The following is a 25,626-nucleotide window of genomic DNA, read 5'->3' as shown; positions in this document are numbered from 1 at the left end:
GCCACAGCCCTCCTGCGTACCCTATAGTTTCTGTATGGATGGCCTCGTCGAAAGGAAGCCTATCTGTGATCTCTTTAGCTCTGTCCCCGCCAACACGAGTTTCCATTACAATAAGCATGGCTGGATTATGGTGTTGAACCAACTCCCTTACATGGTTCTGAAATTCGGGCTTCAGAGCACCCCTACAGCTCCACGCAATGATATTCATGACTAACCAATGACTGAGAGAGCGGCGATCATCACAGGGAGGCAGAAGCCTCGCCTCCGCCATCAAAATCCATCCCATTTTCCTCACAGGATTCATTGTGTTGCCCAATAACTTGGTTGCAAATAGCTATTTGATCAACCTTCTCCTTGTCAAGAGAGTCATCACCGGACCGATTACATCTAACATCGCGATTTGATGAGTGATCTCCCCAATTAGCTTCCATTCCTCCTCTGTCTTTGGTTCTTCGGACAGGTGAGACCACCATGGTTTCATCATTGCTCCCCACGCTGGGTCCGAAAATGGAAGGCTGACCAATCTTGCACTCCGACGAATTTTCGTTAGCGGCGAACTCCATCTCCATGCTTCCTTTAGCTTGTACTTGATCACCATCGTTTGGATTTCCACAACCTTTTCCTTCAAGCATATTACCCATTTCATTTCGTGACTTGCTGAGAAAAAGAAATTCTCCATTATTGTTTAGTGGTAGGTGTTCTTTCGTGGGAGGCCAAATGGTCTTAGGAAGCTGCCTGCCTTTGTTACCTTCTCTAGAATCGGCGCTTCTAGAGTTTGCTGAGGCTGCCCTAAGTCTTGCCAAGACTTTTTTACCCCTGATGGATAATGGGCCTTTATAACTTTTATTTGTTCCTTCCTGAAATAGGCCCAATTCGTTTGGGCTTTCAACACTTCCCCTTTCTCCTCTAAGACCTGAGCATTCTTTGGATGATTCTCCAACATTCACCAGCCCATCATAAGCTTTCCTTTTCCCTTCAGTAATTTTTTGACTACCCGAGCCAAGTGTCATCTTGGCCCCTCCTTTCGTGGTAGTACGCTTCTCAGTGCCTTCATGCCATTTAGCATGCATGGAATTAGTGGGACTGGGACTGGGAATGTACCATTTGTCCTTTCTACTACTGGTTTTTTTTGCGACTCACCACCATCCAAGGACCATACGTGTCGTCCTTTGGGTCCACATCATGCGTAACGCATGGCCTGGGTTCCTTAGCATAGCTGTCTTCCCTGTTTGGACTATCTTGGGCTCTCAACACTTCCCCTTTCTCCTCTAAGGCCCGAGCATTCTTTGGATGATTCTCCAACATACACCAGCCCATCATGAGCTTTCCTTTTCCCTTCAGTAATTTTTTGACTACCCGAGCCAGGTGTCAGCTTGGCCGCTCCTTCCGTGGTAGTACGCTTCTCAGTGCCTTCATGCCATATAGCATGCATGGAATTAGTGGGAGTGGGACTGTACTGTTTGTCCTTTCTACTACTGGTTTTTTTGCGACTCACCACCATCCAAGGACCATACGTGTCGTCCTTTGGGTCCACATCATGCGTAACGCATGGCCTGGGTTCCTTAGCATAGCTGTCTTCCCTGTTTGGACTATCTCGATCTTCCGGTGTGGATGGATTTTCCGGCGTTGGCTTCTTAACCGTGTAGAAACACTCCTCCCTCCGGTGACCGATGCGACCACAAGAGAAGCAAAACCTGTTGAGACCTTCATAAGTTACTGGTTGTTCAAAATTATCGACCAACACCGCATTCGCAAGCGGTTTCTCAATGTCCACCTGAATGCATAATCTTGCATATCTACCCCTTGTCTCAGTTGCTGTGTGAGTGTCTATTCTAAGAACATTCCCAATGGCTTGGCCGATGATAAGAAGGGCTTCCGTGTCGTAATATTCGATTGGAAGTTCATTAAGGCGGACCCAAACGGCTACTGAAGACACCACCGCCGTAGCTGGTTTAAAATTTGGCACCCAAGGTCTTATGGACAGGAAGTTATCTCCTATGAACCACGGCCCATTCTTCAATACAACATCATGGTCTTCCTTAACTAAGAAGCGGATGAGAAAGAAGTCCTTGCCAAGATCAATGCAATCTATTCTTCCTACCGGCTTCCATAAAGCAAGGATTTTGGCATGGAGAAAGTTATAGCCCACTGTTCTCCCATACACCTTAACAATCAGAGCCTTGGACCACGGTGCTCGGATGCGTTGTTTTAAGCTCTGGGAAATTTTTGCAGTAACAAGACCTTCCCTCAGTTCCCTTATCGCATCGCTTTCCATGTCCGTTTCATTGGAACTTGGTGTCATTTCGGTCTCCTTTCTATCCCTCAGATCGAAAGCTTGTGCAAAAGCTCCTGGTATCTCGCCTATAAGTTTATCCTTAAAGGACAAACGTGGGTGGATAGCGTCAGAAGCAGCCAGTGGCTCAACGGAGGCCTGCTCAGTTGTATCGTAATGTTTATCTTTAACTTTCTTGTTACTACGGATGAGTTCATTTTTTTCCTCACTAGAAAGGGAGAGAGCGTTTTCTCTCGCCATTGTGTGGGCTAACATGGAACACATAAATTTTCAAGATATGTTATGCTTGGAAATCATTCGCTTTATATCAGTTATACCTATTGGCACTATTTGGATATTAATATTTTAGTAGGTCTGCGTCTTGGAATCCAAACGCTTAACTTACTTTTCTGCGTCAACAGTATATCCTATATTACTTTTTAGTTATTTTTTCTTAAGGAGATTTTCATGTTACTATTTACACATTTAAATATTTTTAATTTTCAATTATATTGAACTTTTATTTAGTCAAATTTTTGCTTTTTGTGGGATCAAAACGTTTGTTTGGCTGAAATGTGAAAACCACGTAAAAAAGAAAAGAAAAAGAAAGCAGGGACAGTCCCAGAAAAGTGAGAGGAATGCCTTGAAAAGCGCGAGGGAGCATCCCTCTCGCTTTTCTGGGGACTGAAATCCCTCTGGGGACAGAAAACCGAGAGGGATAGTCCCTCTCGGTTTTCTGTCCCTGCCTTCTTTTTCTTTTCCTTTTTAGCAAGAGGGCTAGTCAAATGCTATCAACACATTAGAGACAACGTGATCGACCATTATTCACAGTGCACGGAATCAAATCTCATGCTGAGTTGTGTGAGCACTAAACTTAGTTCCTTAAAATTTTGGTATTTGATATTTCAAGTTTTTATTTTTACAGTGAGTCCAAATGTTTGACTTAAATTATTTGATCTTAGAAAAATAGATGTATATTAGCTTAATTTATTGTTAATGAGCTAATTGTTTTGTCTTGCATGAATTTTTAGATGAGTTCGTGGCCATGTTTAGGGAGAAAAATGTTGCCCAATTATATAGCTACACATATGGTAATTGTTCTTGATTTTACCCATTTGAGAATTATGTATTTTGATACAAACCCCATGGTTTTGGGATTACAGATTTTATAAGTTTACCAATATTTAGAGAAAATTGCATGACTTTTATATAACTTGAAGTGAAAAGACCCTATGATGTTTAATGTGATATGGAATGGTTATATATTTCTTGTGATTTAAAGAGTTAATTAAAGTTTAATGTGCCTTTATTATTATTTTTACCATCCCAGCCGAAAGAAAATAGGGGCAAAAAAAAAAAACTAGAATCAGCAGCTTTTACCATGTTTAAATCATCTTTGCTGACATTATCCCACCAAGAAATGGATGAAGTGGTATTCCTTATCAGCTAATTATTGTGTCTCATTCTATTATTTGGGGAACACTCTATATAATCATAATCCATGTGGATGTTTTTTCTAGCAACATTGGGACTTAAGTGATGCAGACCACTTTGAAACTAGCTTTTAGAGAATAAATTAGTTTGGAGCTTCCATCTATGCCACCCTGATAAATTCTTAATTCAACCCTTAAATCACTATTACCTTTTAAGGTATATCAATATTGAATGCAACATGTGCGTTTGAATGCTTTAGGTAATGTTTAACGAACAAAAAAAATTCGACCCTCATTATCTATTCAAATGGAAAGAACAACAAAAAAGGATAAAGCAAAAAATGCATTTTGATCCCTTGAGTTGAGTTGATATGTAATCGCAATTTCTAGTAATAGCATGAGATACATGTGAGGTGATATGTAGATAGTAATCAATCACAATTTCTACATTATTCATCACATAAGTTTAAAAGAAACTATCACCTAAATAGTTACATCATATAACTCTCACATCTCCTAAAAAACAATCTTTCAATCATGTAAGTTTCTTTTTGTTTCACCTCATAATGTACACTGATTTTATTTCATTGTTAAATCGATATTTAAGTCAAATAATGTACACACCAATTTTATTTATTTGTGTCATCTTTATTATAACCAAATAATGTACACACTAATTTTATTATTAATATGAGGCTACACTTTATGTTCTTTTTGTGCATATGCTACACTTTCTTGGGCACAAAATCTTATGATATGCACTAAGGTGTTCATGATTGGCTAGTAAACAATGGTGAAGTGATTATTTATGTCTTTCTCATTAAGTTCTAGTCCTAACAATTAAAAGCATGTGACTTTTTCAAAATCAATAGCATGTGATCAACAACGATAAATAACTCTCACACAACATGCACTACATAGCTAAACTAGCAAAGTATAGTAAAATAAGCTCATCCAAGCTAAACATGGTACACAAGCATGTTATGTAAAGATAATAGGCCAACCTTGATTATAAAATCCAAGATATATGATACAAAACACATTTTTTCTTCCCCCTTTTTATTTATTTTTATTTATTTAGAAAAATATCATGAAATGTATGAATGTAATGCAATGCAAATCCTAAAAGCAAAACAAAAAAAAAACAAAAAAATTGTCAAAAAGAGTATTGAGATGAAGCACAAGGACCATGTCAAAAAGACTCAATTAGATTGAGTCTTTTGCATCCAAAACTTCTTAGATGCAATTCTTGGTCTGGAGTTATTATTCACATTAGAATGATAAGCAACTCTAGGATTGGTATAGAGGTTTAAAGTCTTTACTAATTCACCAATAAGTACCATAGGATCTTGTGCTTGAGACATAGGTACTTTTGGCTTATTTGTTCACTTTGCAGCTTGCAACTTAAAACAGTTTGGGCGAGTATGCTCAGCCTTTTCACAAAAATGACAAACCCACAAAGGTCTATCATGCTTCTTATCCTTAGGGAGGTTAGGATTCTTAGACTTAGACTTTTTAAGATCAACTATAATCTTCTTAGGAGGTAAAGTACCTTCTACCGATTTGACAGTCTCACTCTTAGGAGGCTTAGAAGAAGGAACAAAGTTTGTGAAATGAGTTTCAGAGACCGAAATACTTTCTACAAAACCTAGACCAGTTTTGTCTAAGGAAGACTTCTAAACACTCGACATGTGATCAAGTTTAGAACTATCAGACCTATTTGTTTGTTCTCTAGCAACAAATAATTCTAGTTCCAAGTTCTTAATCTTATCAAGTAATAACATGTTCTCAGTCTTCACCTTATTAATCAAGGTATTAGAATTAAGCAATTTAAATAACAAATTTTTCTTATCAAGTTTAAGGGAGTCAATCTTCTTTAAACCTAAGTCAACATTCATTATATTCTTTGCAGCAACCTTGCATAGCTTATTGAAAATTTTTGCAAATCAGCACATTTAGAAAGTTCCCCATCAGAAGGGTTCTCTTTAACCACAACACTTTCATCAATTACAGCAGTAGCTATGAAAGCAATGAAGTTTCCATCTTCATCACTACCAGACTCATGATCAGAAACTTCATCATCACTAAGGGTTACAGCCATAGCTTTACCCTTTGATCTCAAGAATGTTGGACATTCTGATTTCACATGACCATACCTTTGACAACCAAAACATTGTTGACCTAGAGAATTACTAGAGATTTGACCAACTTTTTCTTTTGATTTATCAGTATTATTAACCTTAGTTGGTTCATTCCTCTTAAAGTTTCTAAGTTCAACATTGTTTTTACCTCTTGCCTCTCTGTTATTGTTCCTAAGAAAGTTTCTAAAATTCTTGGCAAGATAAGCAATCTCTGTAGAAGAGAGTTCATCATCAAATTCATTCCCACCAATATCATCAACTAACTTAAGAGTAATTGATTTGGATTTGTTTGTCTTAAGTATGTCTAGCTCATAGGACTAGAGAGATCCTACAAGTTCATCAACAGGGATGGAGTCCACATCCTTACTTTCAGTAATGACAGTCACTTTGAGTCTAAAGTCCTCAGTCAAGGATTTAAGTATCTTCTTAACAATCTTAGGTTGATCATAAATTTCACCCAAATTATAAACAGAGTTAACAATATCATTCATTTTAGCATAGAATTCATCAAAACATTCATCATCAGACATTCTAATGCTTTTAAATCTAGTAGTTAACTGTTGTAATTTATTAATCTTAACTGCCTTTGTGCTTTCATGCACAGTTTGGAGAATATTCCATGCAGTATGAGCAACCTCAACATGTGAGATTCTCTTGATTTCCTCCATAGAAACAACATTAAAAATAGCATTCATAGCTTTGCTATTAAAAGCAGCTACTTCTTTTTGAGAAGTTGACAACTCACTTACAAGAGTAGTCGGTTTCTCCCATCCGTATTCAACGGAGTTCCAAACTCTCTCATCAATAGATTTCAGGAATGCTTTCATCTTTACTTTCCAGTAAGCATAGTTGTTCCCATCAAAGTTGTTAGGGCATATTTTTATATATTTGGCATATTATTTGACAAAACGCACTTTACTTGTATTTGGGTAAATCTAAGTAGGTTCAAGATCTAAGTAGGTTCAAGATGATCATTACAAGTGGTTAAATTGAAGACATAAAGATTACTCAAGAATTACTCAAGAAAAGTGCAATCTGCAAGTCTTGATACCTCCTCGACAGAAGCTCAATTTGTCGAGATTCATTAAAACTCGACACATGTCTCGATCTATCGAGCTTACGGGATTTAAATTATAGTCAGCAACGTTTTTATTCTAAAAGGTTATTTGTTTATGGGTTTGTATAATCCTTATAGGACTAGAAAAACCCAAGGTTTGTGGGTTTGTATAATCCTTCTTGGACTAGGAAAGCTCAAGGTTTGTGTAAACCTATTTGGAATAGGAGAGTCCATTAAAATCCTATTTAAAGGAGATGGAAAAAGGAAAAACTTAACCCTAGAAAGCTTCATAAGGTTTTCGTTTTGAAACCCTAGCCTCCTTCTATAAAAGAAAGAGTTCTTGCTACGTTTCTTGTACGTCTTTGGGTTCTGTAATCAAGCAAAGTCTCTTGCACCAACATTAAATCTTATTGGTGTTTCTATATGAAGTTTCTGCAAATCAACTATAACAATCAAAGGGTTGTTGTGGTGTTAGTCACGTACTAGGATTCATGCAAAGGAGTAAGTCGCGTACTGGGATCCACGCATCGATTGGTTAGTCACGTACTGAGAGCTGTGCATCAAAAGGAGAGATTGTCACTACAGAACAAATCCAATTGGGTATTGGGGTAAGGGTTCAACTATAGATGGGTATAAGGTATTGGGATTTCTTTACTTGTAACTGCTTGTTTTGATAATAGTGGATTCTCGAGAGTGGTGACCTTAAATTCACCCGATGGGGTTTTGCCTCGGTGGTTTTCTCCATTTGTAAACAAATCGCCGTGTCAAATTTAATTTCCACTGTATTTAGTTATTTAGTGATTTATTTGTGCTACCACGCTTATTGCATGTAATTGAATCTAATTAATTTACTTAGCTTAATTGATTGATTTAATTTACGCAATGAGTCAATACATTCTTGGCCTATCAAAAGTAAGATGTGATCACAAGAGAGTGACCTTATTCCATGACAACAGGGGTCAAGGATCGACTCTTAGATCAAAAGATCTAGACATTAGATCTAACCCGCTCTGATACCACTTGTTAAGTTTTAGATCCCTTAAACACAAGTTATTTAACATAGTTACTTAGTCAAGTGATTACTTAGATAAATTATTCAGTTCTAGGTTAACACATATAAATCATATCATGTAAATAATGCGAAAATATAAAGAACACAATAATATGATAACCTAGGAAAACCTAACCAGTAAAAAACCTTGGGAGGATTTAACCTAACTATTCTCAAGGTAAAAACAAATCCACTATGAAAGAATTGAAGTTTTTACAATAGAACTTAGACCACTAACATCCTATTACTACCTTGTGTAGAAAACTTACTACCACGACCACATGACAGCTCAAAGTCCACGAACTAATTCTTTCCTTAATCTGCAGCAACCACAAGTTCTCCCACTTGTGACTTTGAGACTCCACTCAAAAGTTTCAGATTTTCTTTAAGTTCTCTAAGCAACAACTGAAGCGATTATCAAGCTCTTGATATGAATCTTGATCTCAATAACCCTATGTGTGTATATGAAGGTAAACACCTCTAGATCTCACAAAAGATTCACCACATAACACTCAAAAAGCCTCTAAAACGTAGCTAGGGTTTTTCCTTTTATACTTGGAATAAAACATAAAACCCTACACGTCAAACGGGCTTGAACTAAATTGGAAAATCTGCAGAAAAATAAATCTGCACGTGATTCGATCAATCGAGTCTAATTTTCGATCAATCAAGCCTTGCAGATTTTGTCCAATAAATTCTGCAATCACTCGATTCTAATTTTACAATTAAACATACTTTGAGCAAACCTAAAGCTAGACTCTATGTTTTGATCATGGTTTGCCAACACAATACATATTGAAGTTCTAATACATTAGTCCCTAAGATCTTAGAACCTAACAAAAATGTAATGTATCTCCTATACTGCTAACTTGTTATCTCATTTGTTTATCATCTTGTGATTTTTTGCAACTATTTTTGTTTCTTTAGATCACAAGCGAGACCAAACTAATGAGCCATAATGGATTGAGGAATGCTGGTGAATTTGTTATGTGGGCTGGTAGGCTCATCGTACATTACTTTTCAAGACTTTTGGTGATTTAGTAAATTGCATGTGTCTTGGTGATTAAAATTATTTTACACCAACTTGGAAAGTTGGAGGAGTTCTTCCTTTCTTTTGCATTTGGTGATGGACTCTCGACGTAATATGTTGCTGCTGATCCAGAATTTTAGGTGCAGGTGATTCTTAACATTGACTTTTGATGCTTACTATGTAAAGGAAGTTTTACTTTCTTACTATGGTAAATGGTGATTCAAATGAAAACTTAAGATCACCTTTATTTATTTATTATTATTTAGAAGAAAAACAAATGAAGTTGCTAATATTATTATGCCTGCATCGTAATTATTTGTGTGTGCAAGAATAATTATAGGTACTGATAATCTTTTTTAATTTGAAAAAGTACAAAATTTATATTGGCATTTCTCAATGTACCTATGTGAATTAGCTTTTTGCTAGAGGAATATTGTTTATTGACACCTGTCAATAATAGTACAAGTCCCTCTTTAAGAGAGCTTTGGTTGATACATTTAGTCTGGTTAAGAGTGCCCATTTCATACTTCTCATTTTCAGTTTTTTGTGAATAATTAACTACTGACATCCTTGTAAAACTTGCAGGAGCAAAAGATTAACGCTTCCCTTGAGGTTCTTATCTTATTCTTGCTAATGACGAATTGTGGGATGCTGTCACATATGAGGTTTGTCATGCTTTCTCTGTAATTATTATTATTGTTGTTGTTTTTAAGTTTTCCCGTCTTATTGAGATCCTTGTGTATTGTGAAAGGCCAAAAGTGGTTCTTGTGTCTTATTTCAAAAAACTATTCGTTGCACTCTACCTCATTTCTAACACAATGGAGATTAATCTAGCATTTTTATCATTTATAGGGGAAAAATGTTATTTCTTATTTTATCAATTTTTGAATGGATGTCAAGTTTGACTTTTGAATTAATCAAACATGCTATTACCCTTAACCTTTAAAGCTTCAACTCTCTAATTCTTTCCCCCTTTCTAGGCAGTTGCTTTGGTTAAAACCAATCTAGGAGCTGGAACAGTCAGCAAAGAGGTTGATGTATGAAGCATACCAAAGAGGTTGTGCAAGATCAAGGAGATTCCTCTCACATTAGATGTGGAAGCACCCTTCCTCAGCTTGATACTAAGGTTTGGTTTTCTACAAGAGTGGAAGATGAAGTGCAATAAAATCAAGTGGTTCACAATGATAGAAAATCATAGTGTTGTGCTATTGAAGGTTAGAGATGTAAACAAACTCATTAGAATGTGAATGTGTACTACATACTATCACCTTCTAGATAGAGCTATATCTGAAAGCTTAGTTTCTATAATGGTTGAATTTAGCTAGAAAACATGCCTTATTTGATTTTGTAAAGAACCATTGGCTAAAGTCAACTATACATAGTGCTTGTTAGTGGATGTGGCTAACTATATTTGGCAGTGATACTTTGTCAAGGTGTTTTAAATTTCATCAATGATCAGTTAGAATCCTGTTTTCTTCTTCTTCTATGGGGTCTTATGGGTTTACAACATAGATTATTAACGGATTTTAAGGACTTGTTTTTACTAAATGTATTGCTACTTTTGGATTTACAACATAGATTAATATGGGATTTTAAGGACTTGTTTTTACTAAATGTATTGCTAATACAATTGGATCAAAATGCTATTTTGGATTGGTTAGTTGTCCATTACACTTTAAATTTTTACACTAACATGGACAATGGGATGGAAATTGAAAATTTAACACTAAAATAAGGTGTCAACTTTAAATTTTAAAGCTCAAGATATATTTACAAATACCCAATGTATACACAAGCACGTGCTTTGCACGTGCAGCCCACACTAGTAATTATAATATACTGTGAACTTTAAACAGTAAGTTATTAATGTTTCATCATTATGCCCAAAGAAAAAAAGGTCAATGTTTAATTCATCTACTAACTATAATTACACAAACCTATCTTTTTGTAAGTCATTAATGCTTTTTATATTACATGTCTCCATAACATTGGAAGTGGGACCCACCATTCATGTGAGAGGAGGGAGTACGCTTTTATGGTGTTCCGGGAGTACACAATAACTTCCCCACAGCATCAATATCAATCGTGTCTTTACTATTGATTAACGAAAAAATATTGTCATTAATTATTATTGGAGAAATGTAGGTTGGCATGACTCATGAGATTGAGAGAATGAAATATGGGGGACATAAGTGAGTTTAAATGTAGATAGGTACATGGATCACTTGGCAGTAAAAAAGAGTGATAGAAAGAAAATGGAGTACCTTGTGACAATTCTCAAGGCCACTTATGCATATACAAGCAGTAATTTGAATAAGAAAGTAAGGAGTATTTTCATCCTTTTGCACTTTCATGTTTGTTTGTTCGTTTTTTTCTCCCCCTTTTTTGAGATAATTATATATGTATAATAAACATCAAAATTTGACTTTAGCCTAAATTAATTCATGTTTCAATTTAGGGTTAGAAATCTACAAATTGACCGTATCTTTACTAAATTGTTTATATATTGGTTTTTATAGGGTTTTTTTTTTCTTAATCTTTTAGCGGGTATCATCATTGTAGTGCAATCACTGTTGATATTTTGTAGCTTTGGATGACCATTCTGTGTAAGTTCTGACGATTGTTTCATCTTAACTACTGTTTTAAAAACCGGACTGGACCGGCCGGTCTGATCAGTTCAACCGGGAAAACCAATGCAATCCGATCCGGATAAATGCCTCAACAACTGGTCAAAAACCGGAAATTTTGAAAAAAAACAGTTTGATTCTCGATTCAGTTTTTAAAACCATGATCTTAACATGGATGACCAAGGTAAAACAAATTAGAGGATTGACCCCACGTTAGATTTTGTATCTTAGCATCAAAGTTCGATTTTTTTTTTTTTTTCAACTTCTAATTCCGATCTCTTGCTTATGAGAATCCATTTCAATTAAATCTATCTTCACACCAATTGGTGTGTTAAATTATCGTTTTTTTAGCATAGTCAATGCTAGCGCTTTCTAATTAACGCAATTATATTAAATATTTGGATTGATAAAAGATTCATAAATATTATCCATACTAAAATACTTTTTTTATTTAGTATAGAACTCATAAATAAGAGGAAAAAATATAAAACATATGGTATTCCAAACTAATAAAAATTCAATTTTTTCATGACGTTATGGCTTTATCATATTTTGTATTACTGTTTGACTTCAGTACTTTTTTAACTTGATATATCTTTTTGTTTTAAATATACAACGGCAAGTGATAGTAGATTTTAAATTTTAATCCCCACCTTTTATTTAGTTAGTTGATAATTTAGCAGTCTCTCATCTATATATATATATATATATATATATATATATATATATATATATCCGAAGTCTCTAAAACTCCCACAATTTTTCACATCATCATTTTAATTTATAAAAAAATTTAATTTTTTAAACTAAATAGTGACTCTCTCTTTTCCTTAATCCTAAAGTTTTTTTTTTTGTACGTGAGTCTTTTCTTCTTTTTTTTGAAACCTAAAATGAGTCCTTTAAAAAAAAATTCTAACATGTGATCTTTGCTAAAACTAAATAGTGAGAGAGTCTTAACAGGAGTCTCTCTCTCTCTATTTTCCTTAATCCTAAAGTTTTTTTTTTTAACGTGAGTCTTTCTTTTTTTTTCTTTTTTTTTTTTTGAAACCTAAAGTGAGTCCTTTAAGAAAAAAAAAAAATCTAACGTGAGGTCTAATTAAAAAAAAATTATAATTATTTTTTAATCCTAATTCTAACGTAAGTCTCTCAAAAAGTCAAAATTTTCGATTTTATATTATATATAGATAATAATAATGATGTGGCAAGTTCTAAGGATATGAGAATGTAATTTGTAGATCTACTATCAAGATAATATAGATTAGATTAGTGATGAATAGTGGATTTTATTTCAGTTGAGTATTATGTGAAGTCATCACCATAGAATAACTCACGCGGAGATGTGTTATATGGAACCAATAATATGAAAGAAAAAGAAATTTTCTAAATTATTATATTGAATAAAAAAATTACTTATTTTTATTCATTTTCATGTTATACATTTTTGAAAGTAAAGTCATGAACCTTTAAGCAAAATAAGTACTTTTAAGTTTTATATAACTATCTCGTGCATTACACCGATTAACAACTAGTTAAAATAAAAGAGATTCATTTTTAAAAAGTAGTGAAGATAAACCCAACCCTTTGTATTAGATAGTTTTTTTTTATTAGCTTGAACTTTGAAGTATCAAGTCAACTATATTTTATTGGTTTCTAATAATTATTACTTGTAAAAAAGAAGGTTTTTGTTGTTCAACTTATAGCAAGTGGAAAATTTCATTAGAGTTAAGGCTGGCTAGCTGAGTCCTGTTAGATCAAATGTTGCTTTGACTTTAACTTTGTTCCCTAAAAAAAATGAAAAAAAGAGGTGGTCATGGATTGGGCTGGGTCAGATTTCAAATGATATATAGCTCCAGCCTACTTCAAACATTTGGAAACACAAACTTTGAAGGCCGGCCCATGCAAATGGGATGCATAAAGTCTGGAAGTTATTTCTATGTGAAACGCTGATGATTGTTTCATTGAGCTTGTATGGAACAAGTGGCCTACTTTTTAAGTTTTAAGTGTGTGTAGGGTTGCTATTGGGCTAAACCATTACTGATTGGAAGACAGGTAAAAAAAGAAAAGGGTGGGGAGGTAAAGGGATCCAAATGAATAGCATTTTCTCTTTGATGACTGTTATCAGGTATCAAACTTCTTGATACATTCATGGTTAAATTTACAGTTACAAAATGGACTTCATTCAGAAGTAGATGTCAGTTTGCTTTGACCGTGCTTTGAGATCTTTCAATTTCTTCAATATGTTTGTGAAATAATCTTGCAAATATTTCTCTGGGGTAACTACATCTTTCACATCCACACCAAGAAGTTTATATGCCTCATTCATTGGAACAGAGAAAACAATGTCACTTGTGAGCACCTACAAAATACAAATGCACCCAGTAAGGACATCAGTCATCTCAATTAGGTATACTTGAGCCATTAACAAAAGAAATGCTCCTTCTAATCAAGATGTTGCAATGTGTCTATGATCAAGCGCTGTATAGTGGTTGAGAACATAGCTTCTTAGCATATTATATGCCATCCCTTCTTCAGCTATGCCGTTCTCTTCCATTTATTTCCTCATTTATTCAGTTCTTAAATAACACAGGAAGCATATTATTATTTTTATGGGAATAAACAGGAATGAAGAATTTATTACCTCTGAAATTGTCAATCTGTCAGCAACATCATTTGTCCACTCAAAAAACCGAGTCACCTGGCGAGTTAATCTCAACAGAGACTAGGACAATAGTAACATTTGCATCTTGCCCTGCAAGCCTCTCGCACAATGTTATCACCTAAAACAAGAGCGCACTCTTTAACATACAATAAGAAAGAGACTGTATATTCACTTTTATCCAAAGCCATTGATCATTTACTCTCTCTCTCTCTCTCTCATCTATACACACACTCACACATAGAAGAGGCAACATAGAATGGGATTTACCCTTCAACACAGGGTGCATAAAAGTACTGCTATTACCAAAAGTTAATCGGTTACAAACAATTTGTTTAGAAAGAAATGAAAAGCTAGCCACTCATAATTATATTCTGGTTTGAGGTTCATTTAGTTGTCATTTCCCTCCCTATGTTGTCTAACAATTAAACAGTTCAACAAGAGTTAAAACCATGAACAGTAGGAAGAAACAAGGTTAGGGTAAGAATAGATATACATCCCCAGGCAAATGATTATGATATTTTAAAAAGTAAAAATAGTCTTCTTCACCTCTTGGGTTGTCCATGCACGAGGACCAGCAAATGTGAGAAACTTCCCATTAATTTCCTCATTGCGTAAAGCTATAAATGTCAAGCGAGCTATATCCTAATACACAATGAGAATGTCGTTAGAAACTGTCAAGATATTCTACTTGCAAATAGAATATCTGGGTGTCCATGTAAGCAATTTAGGCAATACTTACCTGGGTGTCCATGTAAGCAATTCTTGTTGCAGCATCTGTTCCCCATACAGATTTCTCCTCTAGTATAGGCACCGCATACTGTCCAATGAGGCCCTAAAAAATTGGTATGAAGCATTTTCACTTGATTTCTAATATGAAACAAAAGATTTGAAGCCATACACAAAAAACTTAGAAGCAGGAAAGAATCATCCACACACATACATACATAATAACCAACTGTTTCACACAATCATCTCCCTGGCTCAAGTCATTTTAGAGCATGAACATTTATATGGCATTGTATTTGTATGCATACTAGATAGATAATATTAGAAAAATGTCAGCCTAATTTTCTCCATGAAACTATTAGCATACTCAATATATACATCTCTTCAATTGGCAAACTTATCTCAAGGAAGCAATAGTTTCGTTAGAAATAACTATTAATGATCAGTTTTTAAGGAGGAATGAGAAAGAATAAGGAAAAGGGAGGAATATTGTATGAGGACAATAACCAGAAGCACAGAGTTAAGTAAAAAATAAACTATGCCACAAATCATACAATAGAAGAGCATGTCCAAAATTTTCATTTAGATGATAATTACTTGCATGAAGCCACATAACCAGATTATGATGTGATTTAGGCCTGAGTCCTGAAAAACTTCTCAGTGCAGTACTTTATCTCCATTAGTGGAACTTGAGGATGCTTGTCACAGCTGTGGATGGAAAGGAAAACATACTTCTGGATTCTCATTGCTTTTGCACATTGTATAAGAGAAACTTTTCCTTCCCAGTCTACCTAAACAGAAAAAAAAAAAAAAAAAAAAAAAAAAAAAAAAAAAAAGGTTTAGATATGGCCAAACAACCCATCATACAGCACTGTTTGCAACACATGAAAACTTCTCAAACGTCAGAGGAGAGGACTTTCTTTTTTATATTCTGGGACAATTTATTGAAAGGAAATCATCACACACTTGTTCCCCTATTTGTCTGGTTATTTTCAAAGATGCTAGAACACAGCACTGGTAGCATTTTGGATTACACTTCCTTGGAACACGCATGGTACTCAAGACTTTCCCTCCGTTTGGTGGAATTACTGGAATCTCTTTAATGATTTTAACATCTTTTGAAAGAAGGAGATAAATTGGTCCACATCAAAGAATTCAGCAAACTCACTGCAGCAAACACCAGATTAAATGAGTTTGACAGCCTATATATATTTTCTAATTTACTTATCAAACATTGGGCTTGAAACTAATTATAATTTACTTACCAAACATTACAACAAACCTGGTATCCTTCCAAAAAGATTTCTAATCCAGTTGGGGAACAACAAGAGTAGTATTCAATATGTAAGCTGCAACAACAGCATCTGTTATCTGCAGCAAGTAAGGTAAAAATCAAAAACCGATTCAACAAAATACCCATCAAATCATGGCCCATGATTCATTCTTGAACACTGAAAACAATAACTATTCATTCAAAACCATGATTCTCAGAAAGTTACATGTAAACAGGGTTTCACTAATTTCACTTACCAACCAAGATAATATTTTTCATCATTTATTAAAAAAAAGTCAAAATTGGAAATTTAGAACCAGTCTAAAACAAATCTAATTGACACAGCAAACACCGCCAACACAAAGATGAAGTACTACTACTGTACAACATGAATTGCACGGGAAAAACTTATCACAAACTAATACAAAACTCTTATCTTCGATTCATTTCTTAATATTTTAGCTGCAATGAGCTGCCCAAGTCAAGCCAAAGTCCACATTTAACACCAGAAGAACCGTAAAAATCAATTAAGTAAATGACAAAGCCTAATATTTTAATCCTTTTGAATCTAATCACAGGATCCTACATAAAATTTCTTAACAATCACACCAAAGTTAGACTAATTCAAACCTAAAAGACTACATCGAAATCAAATTCGGCAACTGAATCTTATACTAATAATAAATAAATAAAAGATTTAAAAAATTAAAAATTAAAAATTAAAAAACTCACCCCTGTTCTTTGTTGATTCAAGCCTCCACTAGTATCAATCAACAAGTACCGATTTGGAATCGTTTTCACATTAGCCCCTGCAGAATCAAAAACCCAGAAGAATAAAAGCAGTCTTTAGAATAAGAATGGAAAACGAAGATACAAACCCCATCAAATGTAAATATAGAATAATCATCATAAGCTTGAGGAAAAGATAACAAAGTCATCTAATCAGATACCTTAAGTGCAGTAACAAGTTTTTCAGGTTCAATAAGTGCAATTTTCCCCAGAATCCTGGTGTTCTGCTTCAACATTTCTAACACCTTCTTCCTCACTTTCAAAGTGGATAAATAGTAATTTAAGAATCTTCTCATCACCAGAATCCTGGTATTCTGCTTTATCTGATTGTCTTAATATGACCTGCAAGATGGGAATGGGATAAAGAAATTTAAAACACTGTATAGGATAATATCCAGCTCTAAGATAGAATGCTAATTTGAAAGCACACACCTCCTTCAAAGTGAAGCAGAAGATATTGTTTCTTCTGCTGATTATCAATCTGGTCCAAGATGAAGGCAAACACTCATATAGATAACCAACAGCAATATTGCAGAGAGCATAGGAGGCGGCTGCAGAAGTTCCACGATCATACTTGAATCTCAAAGAGAAGGTTACCAACGACTGTTCCATGGTTTACAATCAGCTTCCCTAAGAGAAAAAATAAAATAACCTAACTAACAGAACATGGGCTGTCAATTAAATATAATAAATTTGTTTAAACAAGTTGAAGCAAAGATTTGTCAGAATATAAAGGCAAGAAAATGTCAATTATAGAACCCAACCTCTTGAGATTTCATGATTAGTCTTGATTTGCAATTGTTGAGGGCTGAGGCCAATTATGAATCAATGTGGTATACGTAATTTCATCTAAAGATACTCCTCCATCGGACATTTGATTGCACACTTCAAATGCTTCATCTATCTTCCTTTCTTTGCAAAACCCATTTGTCAAGGCATTATATGTGACAGCATCAGGGAGAATTCCCCTTTCTACCATATCATGTAAAAGCTTAGTTGCTTCTTCTGTTTTTCCCAATTTACAATACCCATCAATCATGACAGTGTAGGTAATTTTATTAGGATGTATGTTACACGAAGACATTTCCAGCAAGACACTCCGAACTTTATCCATCAGACCAAGCTTACAATAACCGCCAATTAGTGCAGTATAACAAACAACATTTGGCAGCAAACCTTCCTTTCTCATTTCATCAAGAAGGTCTTTTGCATCCTCAATACAACCAATGTTGCACATTCCATGTATAAGAGAAGAATATGTGTTACAAGTAGGTGGAATGCCCTTGCTTTTCATGTCATCACGAAGTTTAAATGCAGCAGTCATATTCCCATTTCTACAGTATGCTCTTATTAGTGTATTATAAACAATAATATTTAGCTCCATGTTTTTATTAACCAACTCATTGAATAGGTTTTCACCCTCTTCAATTCTATTCGCCTTACAATATCCATCTATCATGACCCCATATGTATACACATTGGGAACCATACCATTTCTATTGCAGTCATCCCAAAGCTTTACTGCATCATCCACTTTACCAATGTTACACAACCCATGTATTAGCAAATTGTAAGTATGGGTGTCTGGCGTAATTTGTCTCTTAACCATCTCCTCCCTAAGCTTAAAAGCTTCCTCCACTTTACCCTGTCTGCAACACCCTAAGATAAGTGTGTTATATGTGATCCTATCCAATACCAAACCCCTCTCCAGCATCTCCTTGAGCAGTTTAACAGCCTCTTGCATGTTTCCCGCTTCACAAAGTCCATGAATTAGAGCATTTGAGGTCACTGTATTGGCTGCCAAACCTTTATTCAATAGCCTAAACCAAAGTTCTACTGCTTCTGAATGCTTTCCATCCTTACAAAGTTCAACAACCAATGTGGTGAGCAACCCATCACTGGGTCTGAGGTTTCTTGTTAGCATCTCCTCAGTGAATTGTAGTGCAGACTCAAGCCTAGACTTCATACATAATCCCTTTATGACTGCCGTGTAAGTAACCTGGCTTACATTTAACCCTCTTAATAACATTTCCCCTAAAATATGCTCAGCACGTTCTATTTCATTACTCTTGCAAAAACCCTGTGTAAGAGAATTAAGAGTGACAGAATTAGGCATTATCCCCTTAAATACCATATCATCCCTTATCTTCAGTGCCTCACTAATATTTCCTGTTTTACAATACCCATCAATCAGTGTGTTATATACAATCTCATTCGGGACAAAACCCTTGTCCAACATTTCTTTCAAAACACAATTCGCTTCATCAAATTTTTCCAGCCTCATGAAACCATTAATAAGTACACTATATGTTATAAGACTAGGTTTCACATTGTTTCTTAGCATCCTTTCTTTGAAGTGGAATGCTTCATCTAATCTCCCATTCTTACATAGCCCGTGAATAATACTATTGTACGTAACAACATTTGGAACAATACCCACCTCCTCCATTTTCAAGAACAACCCAATCCCATCCTCAACCTTCCCACCCTTACAAAACGCATTAATAGCAGTACTAAACAAGTAAACATCAGGAGAAACTCCTTGACAAGTCATTTCAAACACTTCATAACTCTTTGAAAGCTCATTCGCCTTCACCAAAGAACTCAACAAAAAATTGCAAGTTTTAATAGACGGAAACATACCCTTTCTAGCCAATATGCAAAACACATCAACACCAAAATCCAGATTTTTAAACTGGGTACAATAAACATGTACCAGCAAATCCGATACCTGAACCCCAAGAGCCCGCTCAGGCGGTGTGGTCGAGTTAAAATCTGCCATCATAGTGGCAATCTCAATATGTAGTAGGTTCTTTGTGTTAGCATAGGATAAAACAGGCATTTTCCCATCAATCAAACGAATCAAAAGCAATCTTGCAGGCGAAACCAAGTTGGATAGAATAAGCAAACGAATCAAAATGCAATAAGATCTCAAAGTAAAGCGAAAGTTAAAAGATTGAGACGCAAAATAAAAGAAATTGAGAGTGGTTTTTGGGTTGGGTTTGGCATTGGAGTTAACAAGAGCTACAGAGAATAAAATAGTATCAAAGTGGTGAGGGGACAAATGGGGTATGAGGGATTTACATTTAGAAGAATCTAGAGATGGGTTTGAGAGAATAGAAGATACCCAATTGAACAAACTCTGATTGGGAGGCTTTGGTGGATCGCTCTCGAGCTCTAATGGCGGCAATGGCGGCTGAGGCTGAGGCTGGTTTTGGTTGTTGTGGGAGGCTGAAGAGGTCGAGGTCACGCAGGTTAATGGGCGTGTGATGGGGTAGAAGATTGGGGTAGGTTTGGTGATAGTGCAAAGCCTCCTCAAATCCATTCGATAATATTACAAGAAGATTTGCATATAGAGAGAGAGAGAGAGAGAGATTTGGATGTTCTGTTCGGGTTTGTTTCGTTTGTGGGTTTTGAAAGATGTACGAGGAGACACGTGGCGTCCTCAAGATCGTCTTGGAGAACGTGATTCGCTACGCAACGAGGAAGACCGTGACGGCCATGGACGTCGTCGTCTATGCCTTGAAGAGGCACTCTACGGGTTTGGGGGTTAGGGGGGGGTTTTTGTGTTTTGTGTTTTGTGTTCTGTGTTTGGTATGGGACTTAGGGAATTAGTCTTGCTGTCAAGAAAGTCCGATGGTGGTGTTTTTTTGTTTTGTAATTAGAGGGGTGGTTCTATTTCAAATATGTGGGTTTTTAGGGTTTGGTTTTAGGTTTATTTTGGTTTTAGTTCTACCAGTTTGTGAATCAAACTCTGAATTGCAAGTTATGAAGATTTAATGCAAACTAGTATGAATGGTTGCAATGGATTGTCTTTATTTTTAAGTGTTATATTCATCAAAATAGAAAGTGCAAATGTAATTGTAAAAGAAGAATATTGAGTTGGGCCCATTTTTTGGAGGATGTGAATGAGACACGATTACATACAATATATGTGATTTTGAGGGTAAGAAGCGGTCTTTGGTAGGGAACAAGTTTCGTTTGTTTTCCTATAATTCTGTTAAGTGTGTCTAACCTGTGGACTATTATTATGGTGTGGAAGAAACTGCAAGGGTGGGAAGGAAAATTACTATCACAAGCAGGGCGAGAGGTGTTAATTAAATCGGTAATTCAAGATATCCCTTCTTTTGCTATGGGTTGCTTCAAAATTCTGATAGGACTATGTAATGACATTAAAGTGCTGATTAGAAAGTTTTGGTGGGGTGAAAGGGGAAATAAGTGAAAGATTCATTGGATCAAATGGGATGAAATGACGAAATCAAAAATGGTGGGTGGAATGGGGTTCCGAGATTTGGAAATGTACAATGACTCACTTTTGGCAAAACAGGCATGGCAACTGCTGACTAACAAAGACTCCTTGTTCTACAAAATTCTCAAAGCAAGATTTTTCCCTCATTGTACCATCATGGAATCAAAGGACTCAAGATCAAGCTCTTACGCATGGAAGAGTATCCTCCATGGCAAAGATGTAATACTAAGGGGGGCTAAATGGCGCATTGGCAACGGAAAAAAAATCCAAATATACAAACACAGGTGGCTGCCTCAAAAGAACCACGATATGATTATGTCTCCGGTGGTGGAATCAATGGGGGAGGCAACAGTAGATGTCTTAATTGACACAGACACAAAACAATGGAACAATGCCTTGTTGGAGGGCCTCTTCACCCCTCAGGAAGCTGAAATAATAAAAAATATACCCCTTGCCCGAAACAAAATGGAAGATAGTCTCTACTGACCCTTATCACATGATGGCAAGTACACTTGTAAATCGAGATACCGCTTTCTAAAGGAAGAAGTAGAACCAGCTCTTGAAAGGACACATGGAGCCCTTGAAACCCAACTGTGGAAGAAGTTATGGACGCTGAAAGTTCCTAACAAAGTCAAGAACCACGTATGGAGAGTGTGTCATGACTAATTGCCCACGAAACAAAACCTAATGCAGCGTACGATCATCTCAAACTATCTATGTGATCGATGCAAGCAGCCCCCTGAAACAACGTTACATGCAGTGTGGGCGTGCCCCAAATTAGATGAGGTCTGAACTGAATCAAATCAATGGAGTTTTCGCCAAAACATGAGGTTTATGGACTTCAAAGAGCTGTTCTCATGGGTGATACAGGAACAAAAGAATGTGGAGCTATTTGCAATGATGGTGTGGTCGGTCTGGACTCAAAGGAACCAAGTTCGACTCAATAATCCACACAGCACGCTTTCTCATATTGCATCCTCGGCAAAGGCAAGATTGGACGAGTTTATTGCAACTCAGCCCGCAGCAAATCTACCCCAACGCAGCCCACGTGTCTCCTGGCAGCTCCCTCCTTGTGATTTGTATAAAATCAACTTTGACAGCGCCACTTTCGAGCATGTAGGAAAGTCTGGGATAGGAGTTATAATTCAGGACTCATCAGGTGTGGCCATTGCTTCTCTGTCACAGCTAGTTCCTCGTGCTTACCAGGCAACAGACATGGAGGCAATTGCAGCGACCAGAGCGCTGGAATTTGCAAGAGAGATTGGGATTACTGATGTTATATTGGAAGGTGACTCATGGCTTGTCCATCATGCTTTAACAAGTAGTGAACAGTCCTTGTCTCCGTTCGGTCTGTTGGTGGAGGATGTTAAACTTTTTTCAACTAGATTTCATACGTTACTTTACTCTCATACAAAGAGAGAAGTTAACAAGGTAGCCCATGGATTAGCTAGACACGCAATTTATGTTTCAGATTATGTAGTATGGATGGAGTATGTTCCTCCACTTTCTTATGCTGTATTTCAAGCTGATTTAGCTAGTATTATTCAATAAAATACTTAACAAGCCGGATTCTCAAAAAAAAAAAAAGTTCTTTATGCACGACATCTTAAGAATCTTTTATTTTTTTTTTTTTTTTTTTTTTTTTTTTTTTTTTTTGCAATTCTAACTTTTTCAACTTTTCATCTTCTTCAACCATTGTCTTTTTAAGTCAATCTTTCATCCCTACAATTTTTTTTTTTTTTAGCTTTCATTTGATTTTCTTCAGATTTTTTTTTTCTTTATGTCTTCTTATATTCTACAGTTTTCACTTTGTTCAACCTTTTATCTACTTCCACCCTTCCTTTTCCATCTTAATTTTCATATGAATTTCTTCTTACTTCATTTCCACATCTCCCCTATTCCTTCCAAGTTATCCACAACAAAAAGGTCAATACTCCCTCTCTTTCTCCATTTTTTTTTTTTTTCTGTTTTGGTAGATTTTTTTTAATTGTTTCAACCACTTTTTTTTTTCTACTAATGGTTCTTTTTGTTATTGTTGACTTAATTATCACATCACATTTGTTTATCTTTTTGGTAAATTTATATCGACTTTTATGCATATTTAGGCAATTTGGTATTCCTATTTCCAATCACAAGTTCTTTTTCTTTATCCCATTGGTTTAATTTGATTTGGGTTAATAATTAATTATTTTGCAAGTTAGAATTTGAATTTTTTATAGTTATCAATTTAGATGTTAAACTATGAGACTATACTAATTTTTGTTTATTTTTTAATCCTTTAGGGGTGGACAAAGTACTCTTAAAAGTTGTACTAAAAGTACTCTATATTGCTTTTTATTCAGATAAAAGCAGAGGTTAATCAAACGAAAATAATCGAATGGTCGAATGGGTGACATATTTTAGCTTTTACAATTGTATTTTAATTATTATTAATATTTTATGACAATGCATATATATATATATATATATATATATATATATATATATATAAATTTAATTCTTAACTTTTGCTAATAATTGTTTATTTGATAATATGTTTTGGGTGGACAAAATTGCAATTTTTGCAAAGAAAATAAAATTAATAGATTATCAACAACAAATTATTTTCTTAATTGGTCTAATTAATCATCGTTAAGTTTTATTAATTTTTTAGTTATGACTTTCAATGTTTTGGATTGTTGGGCAGAAAAAATAAGATTTGAGAAAGTTTGTTTAAAAAAAAAGAGTAATTTTCAAATTTTATATTCTTTTTTCATGATTCACAAAATGTTATTAGTAACTTTTATTAAAAAATAAATATTTTCATTAACTTGCCTTTCGAATTTCTGAGAAAAATTATATTGTTTTCATTTTGGTACGACAAAATTTATATTTATGATTTATGATTATTCTTATAATAAATAAAAATATGAATTTCTAAATTAATATTTATGATTTATGATTGTTCTTATATTACATTTATGATTATAAAGTACATTACTCTTTATTAAATTAGTCCAAATTGTAAAAAATAAATTTAATGAGATCACTCTAAAATGATTATCACGCGCAACGCGCGGATTCGCGACTAGTATATATATAAAAGCAGAGACCTCATGCAGCAAAGCATGAAGTTCTGCTATGTGGCACACTCTATGAAGAGAATTGAAATACTTTTAAGTCATATCATAGATAAGAACAAATTTAAAAATAAAGACTCTTTATTTCCTTTGGTTCAATGTTTCAATACTACTTTTTGTTACATTTTTTATTCAATGTTTTAAGACTACTATTTGTTTCATTTGATTCAATGTTTTAAGACTTTTCTTCTCTCTCACACACAAAAAACAATTTGCATTTCCATTTACCATTCCCACTTTTACTCCTTTATATACACATGCCTATAACCCTTCATGCTATCTCATCTCAAATACACTCAAATAAAAAATGATGTCATTTACTTTCAACCTTTCAATGACACCTATGTAACTCCGATATTGTGGTACCATTTAATTCTAACCCATATGAGTAGGCTATGACAAAGGAAGGGAGCTTGCAGCATTTGTTATTCGGTGACAATAGCTTGCGATTTGATGTTGAAGTCAAACATTTTGGATTTTGTAAAGGTTGTAATTCTTTTTGAGTCTTTGGGTGTTTGTGATTTTGGTTTGGGAAAGTCATAAATGTATTTTGTTTTAGAACTAAAGAAAAAGAAACATTCTAATTGATTATTTATGAAGTTAGCTTTTTTTTTTTTTTTTAAATTGTGTTAGAACTCATAATTTGTAGGTTTTTTTTAGTGCTATGTTATGAAATATGAGCTATAGTGATAAACAAGGTTGTCAAAATCGGGATCTTACATAGGATCGTGAGAGGTAGGTGGGATCGTAGATTGTATGATCGGATCATGGATCGCACGATCTACATTATTTGAGAAAAAAACAAAAATACGCATTTGTATGTTAAATAATCACATAAATTATACATTCATTGATATAATTACCATAAATCATTACATCCACTTGTAAGCATTATTTAAAGAGGCAAAAAATCTCAAAATGTGACACTTTATTAGGATATTTTTTATTTGGGTCCAACTGACACTCTCTCTACATTAGAGTGAAAAGACTTAGTCTATTGGGATTTTATTTATCATTTAAGTCCAACTAAACCTTCTATCAAGTTAAAGAAGATTACAAGAAACCAAGGTCATTTAGGATTGTCAAAATCGTACAATCCTACCGATCTTGAATGGTCGCAAAGATTCTTGAAAGATCCAGGTCGTTTTAGGCAGGTGGGATCATAAAATCGTAGGATCTAGATTGAGATATTAATAACCA

General features: G+C 34.8%; 2 protein-coding genes and 1 pseudogene across 5 annotated transcripts; 1 reads left to right on the top strand and 2 right to left on the bottom strand.

Annotated features, from left to right (window-relative positions):
- LOC142643761 (protein HIGH CHLOROPHYLL FLUORESCENCE PHENOTYPE 244, chloroplastic-like) overlaps nt 1–16,096 on the bottom strand; it is a 45,318-nt pseudogene extending 29,222 nt beyond the window's left edge.
- On the bottom strand, nt 13,689–20,817 carry LOC142643758 (uncharacterized). Of its 4 annotated transcripts, none has more exons than XM_075818474.1 (11): nt 17,823–20,817; nt 17,491–17,710; nt 17,220–17,400; nt 17,002–17,078; nt 16,262–16,367; nt 15,913–16,163; nt 15,594–15,783; nt 15,010–15,102; nt 14,817–14,912; nt 14,250–14,388; nt 13,689–13,967 (listed from the first exon to the last, which is right to left on the bottom strand). In XM_075818474.1, exon 1 carries the CDS (start codon nt 20,381–20,383, stop codon nt 17,840–17,842), a length of 2,544 nt encoding a protein of 847 aa, XP_075674589.1. In that variant the 5' UTR covers nt 20,384–20,817; the 3' UTR covers nt 13,689–13,967; nt 14,250–14,388; nt 14,817–14,912; nt 15,010–15,102; nt 15,594–15,783; nt 15,913–16,163; nt 16,262–16,367; nt 17,002–17,078; nt 17,220–17,400; nt 17,491–17,710; nt 17,823–17,839. The 4 variants fall into 4 exon arrangements, with proteins under 4 accessions (XP_075674589.1, XP_075674587.1, XP_075674590.1 ...); XM_075818472.1 differs by having other exon boundaries at nt 17,491–17,688; nt 17,823–20,816; XM_075818475.1 differs by having other exon boundaries at nt 16,279–16,367; nt 17,491–17,688; nt 17,823–20,816.
- Nucleotides 20,818–22,132: 1,315 nt separating this feature from the next.
- On the top strand, nt 22,133–22,858 carry LOC142644567 (uncharacterized). The gene has a single exon (XM_075819151.1). It carries the CDS (start codon nt 22,133–22,135, stop codon nt 22,856–22,858), a length of 726 nt encoding a protein of 241 aa, XP_075675266.1.
- Nucleotides 22,859–25,626: the final 2,768 nt, after the last annotated feature.

Source organism: Castanea sativa, chromosome 7 (genome assembly GCF_040712315.1).
Source record: "Castanea sativa cultivar Marrone di Chiusa Pesio chromosome 7, ASM4071231v1".
Classification (NCBI taxonomy): Eukaryota; Viridiplantae; Streptophyta; class Magnoliopsida; order Fagales; family Fagaceae; genus Castanea; species Castanea sativa.
The sequence above is the reverse complement of the archived record's forward strand: the minus strand, read 5'-3'. Positions and strand labels throughout refer to the sequence as shown.

What these genes read in the sequence shown, in the direction of transcription:
- LOC142643758 (XM_075818474.1), bottom strand. Translation starts at nt 20,383, where the DNA reads ATGGATTTGAGGAGGCTTTGCACTATCACCAAACCTACCCCAATCTTC.
- LOC142644567 (XM_075819151.1), top strand. Translation starts at nt 22,133, where the DNA reads ATGAGGTTTATGGACTTCAAAGAGCTGTTCTCATGGGTGATACAGGAA.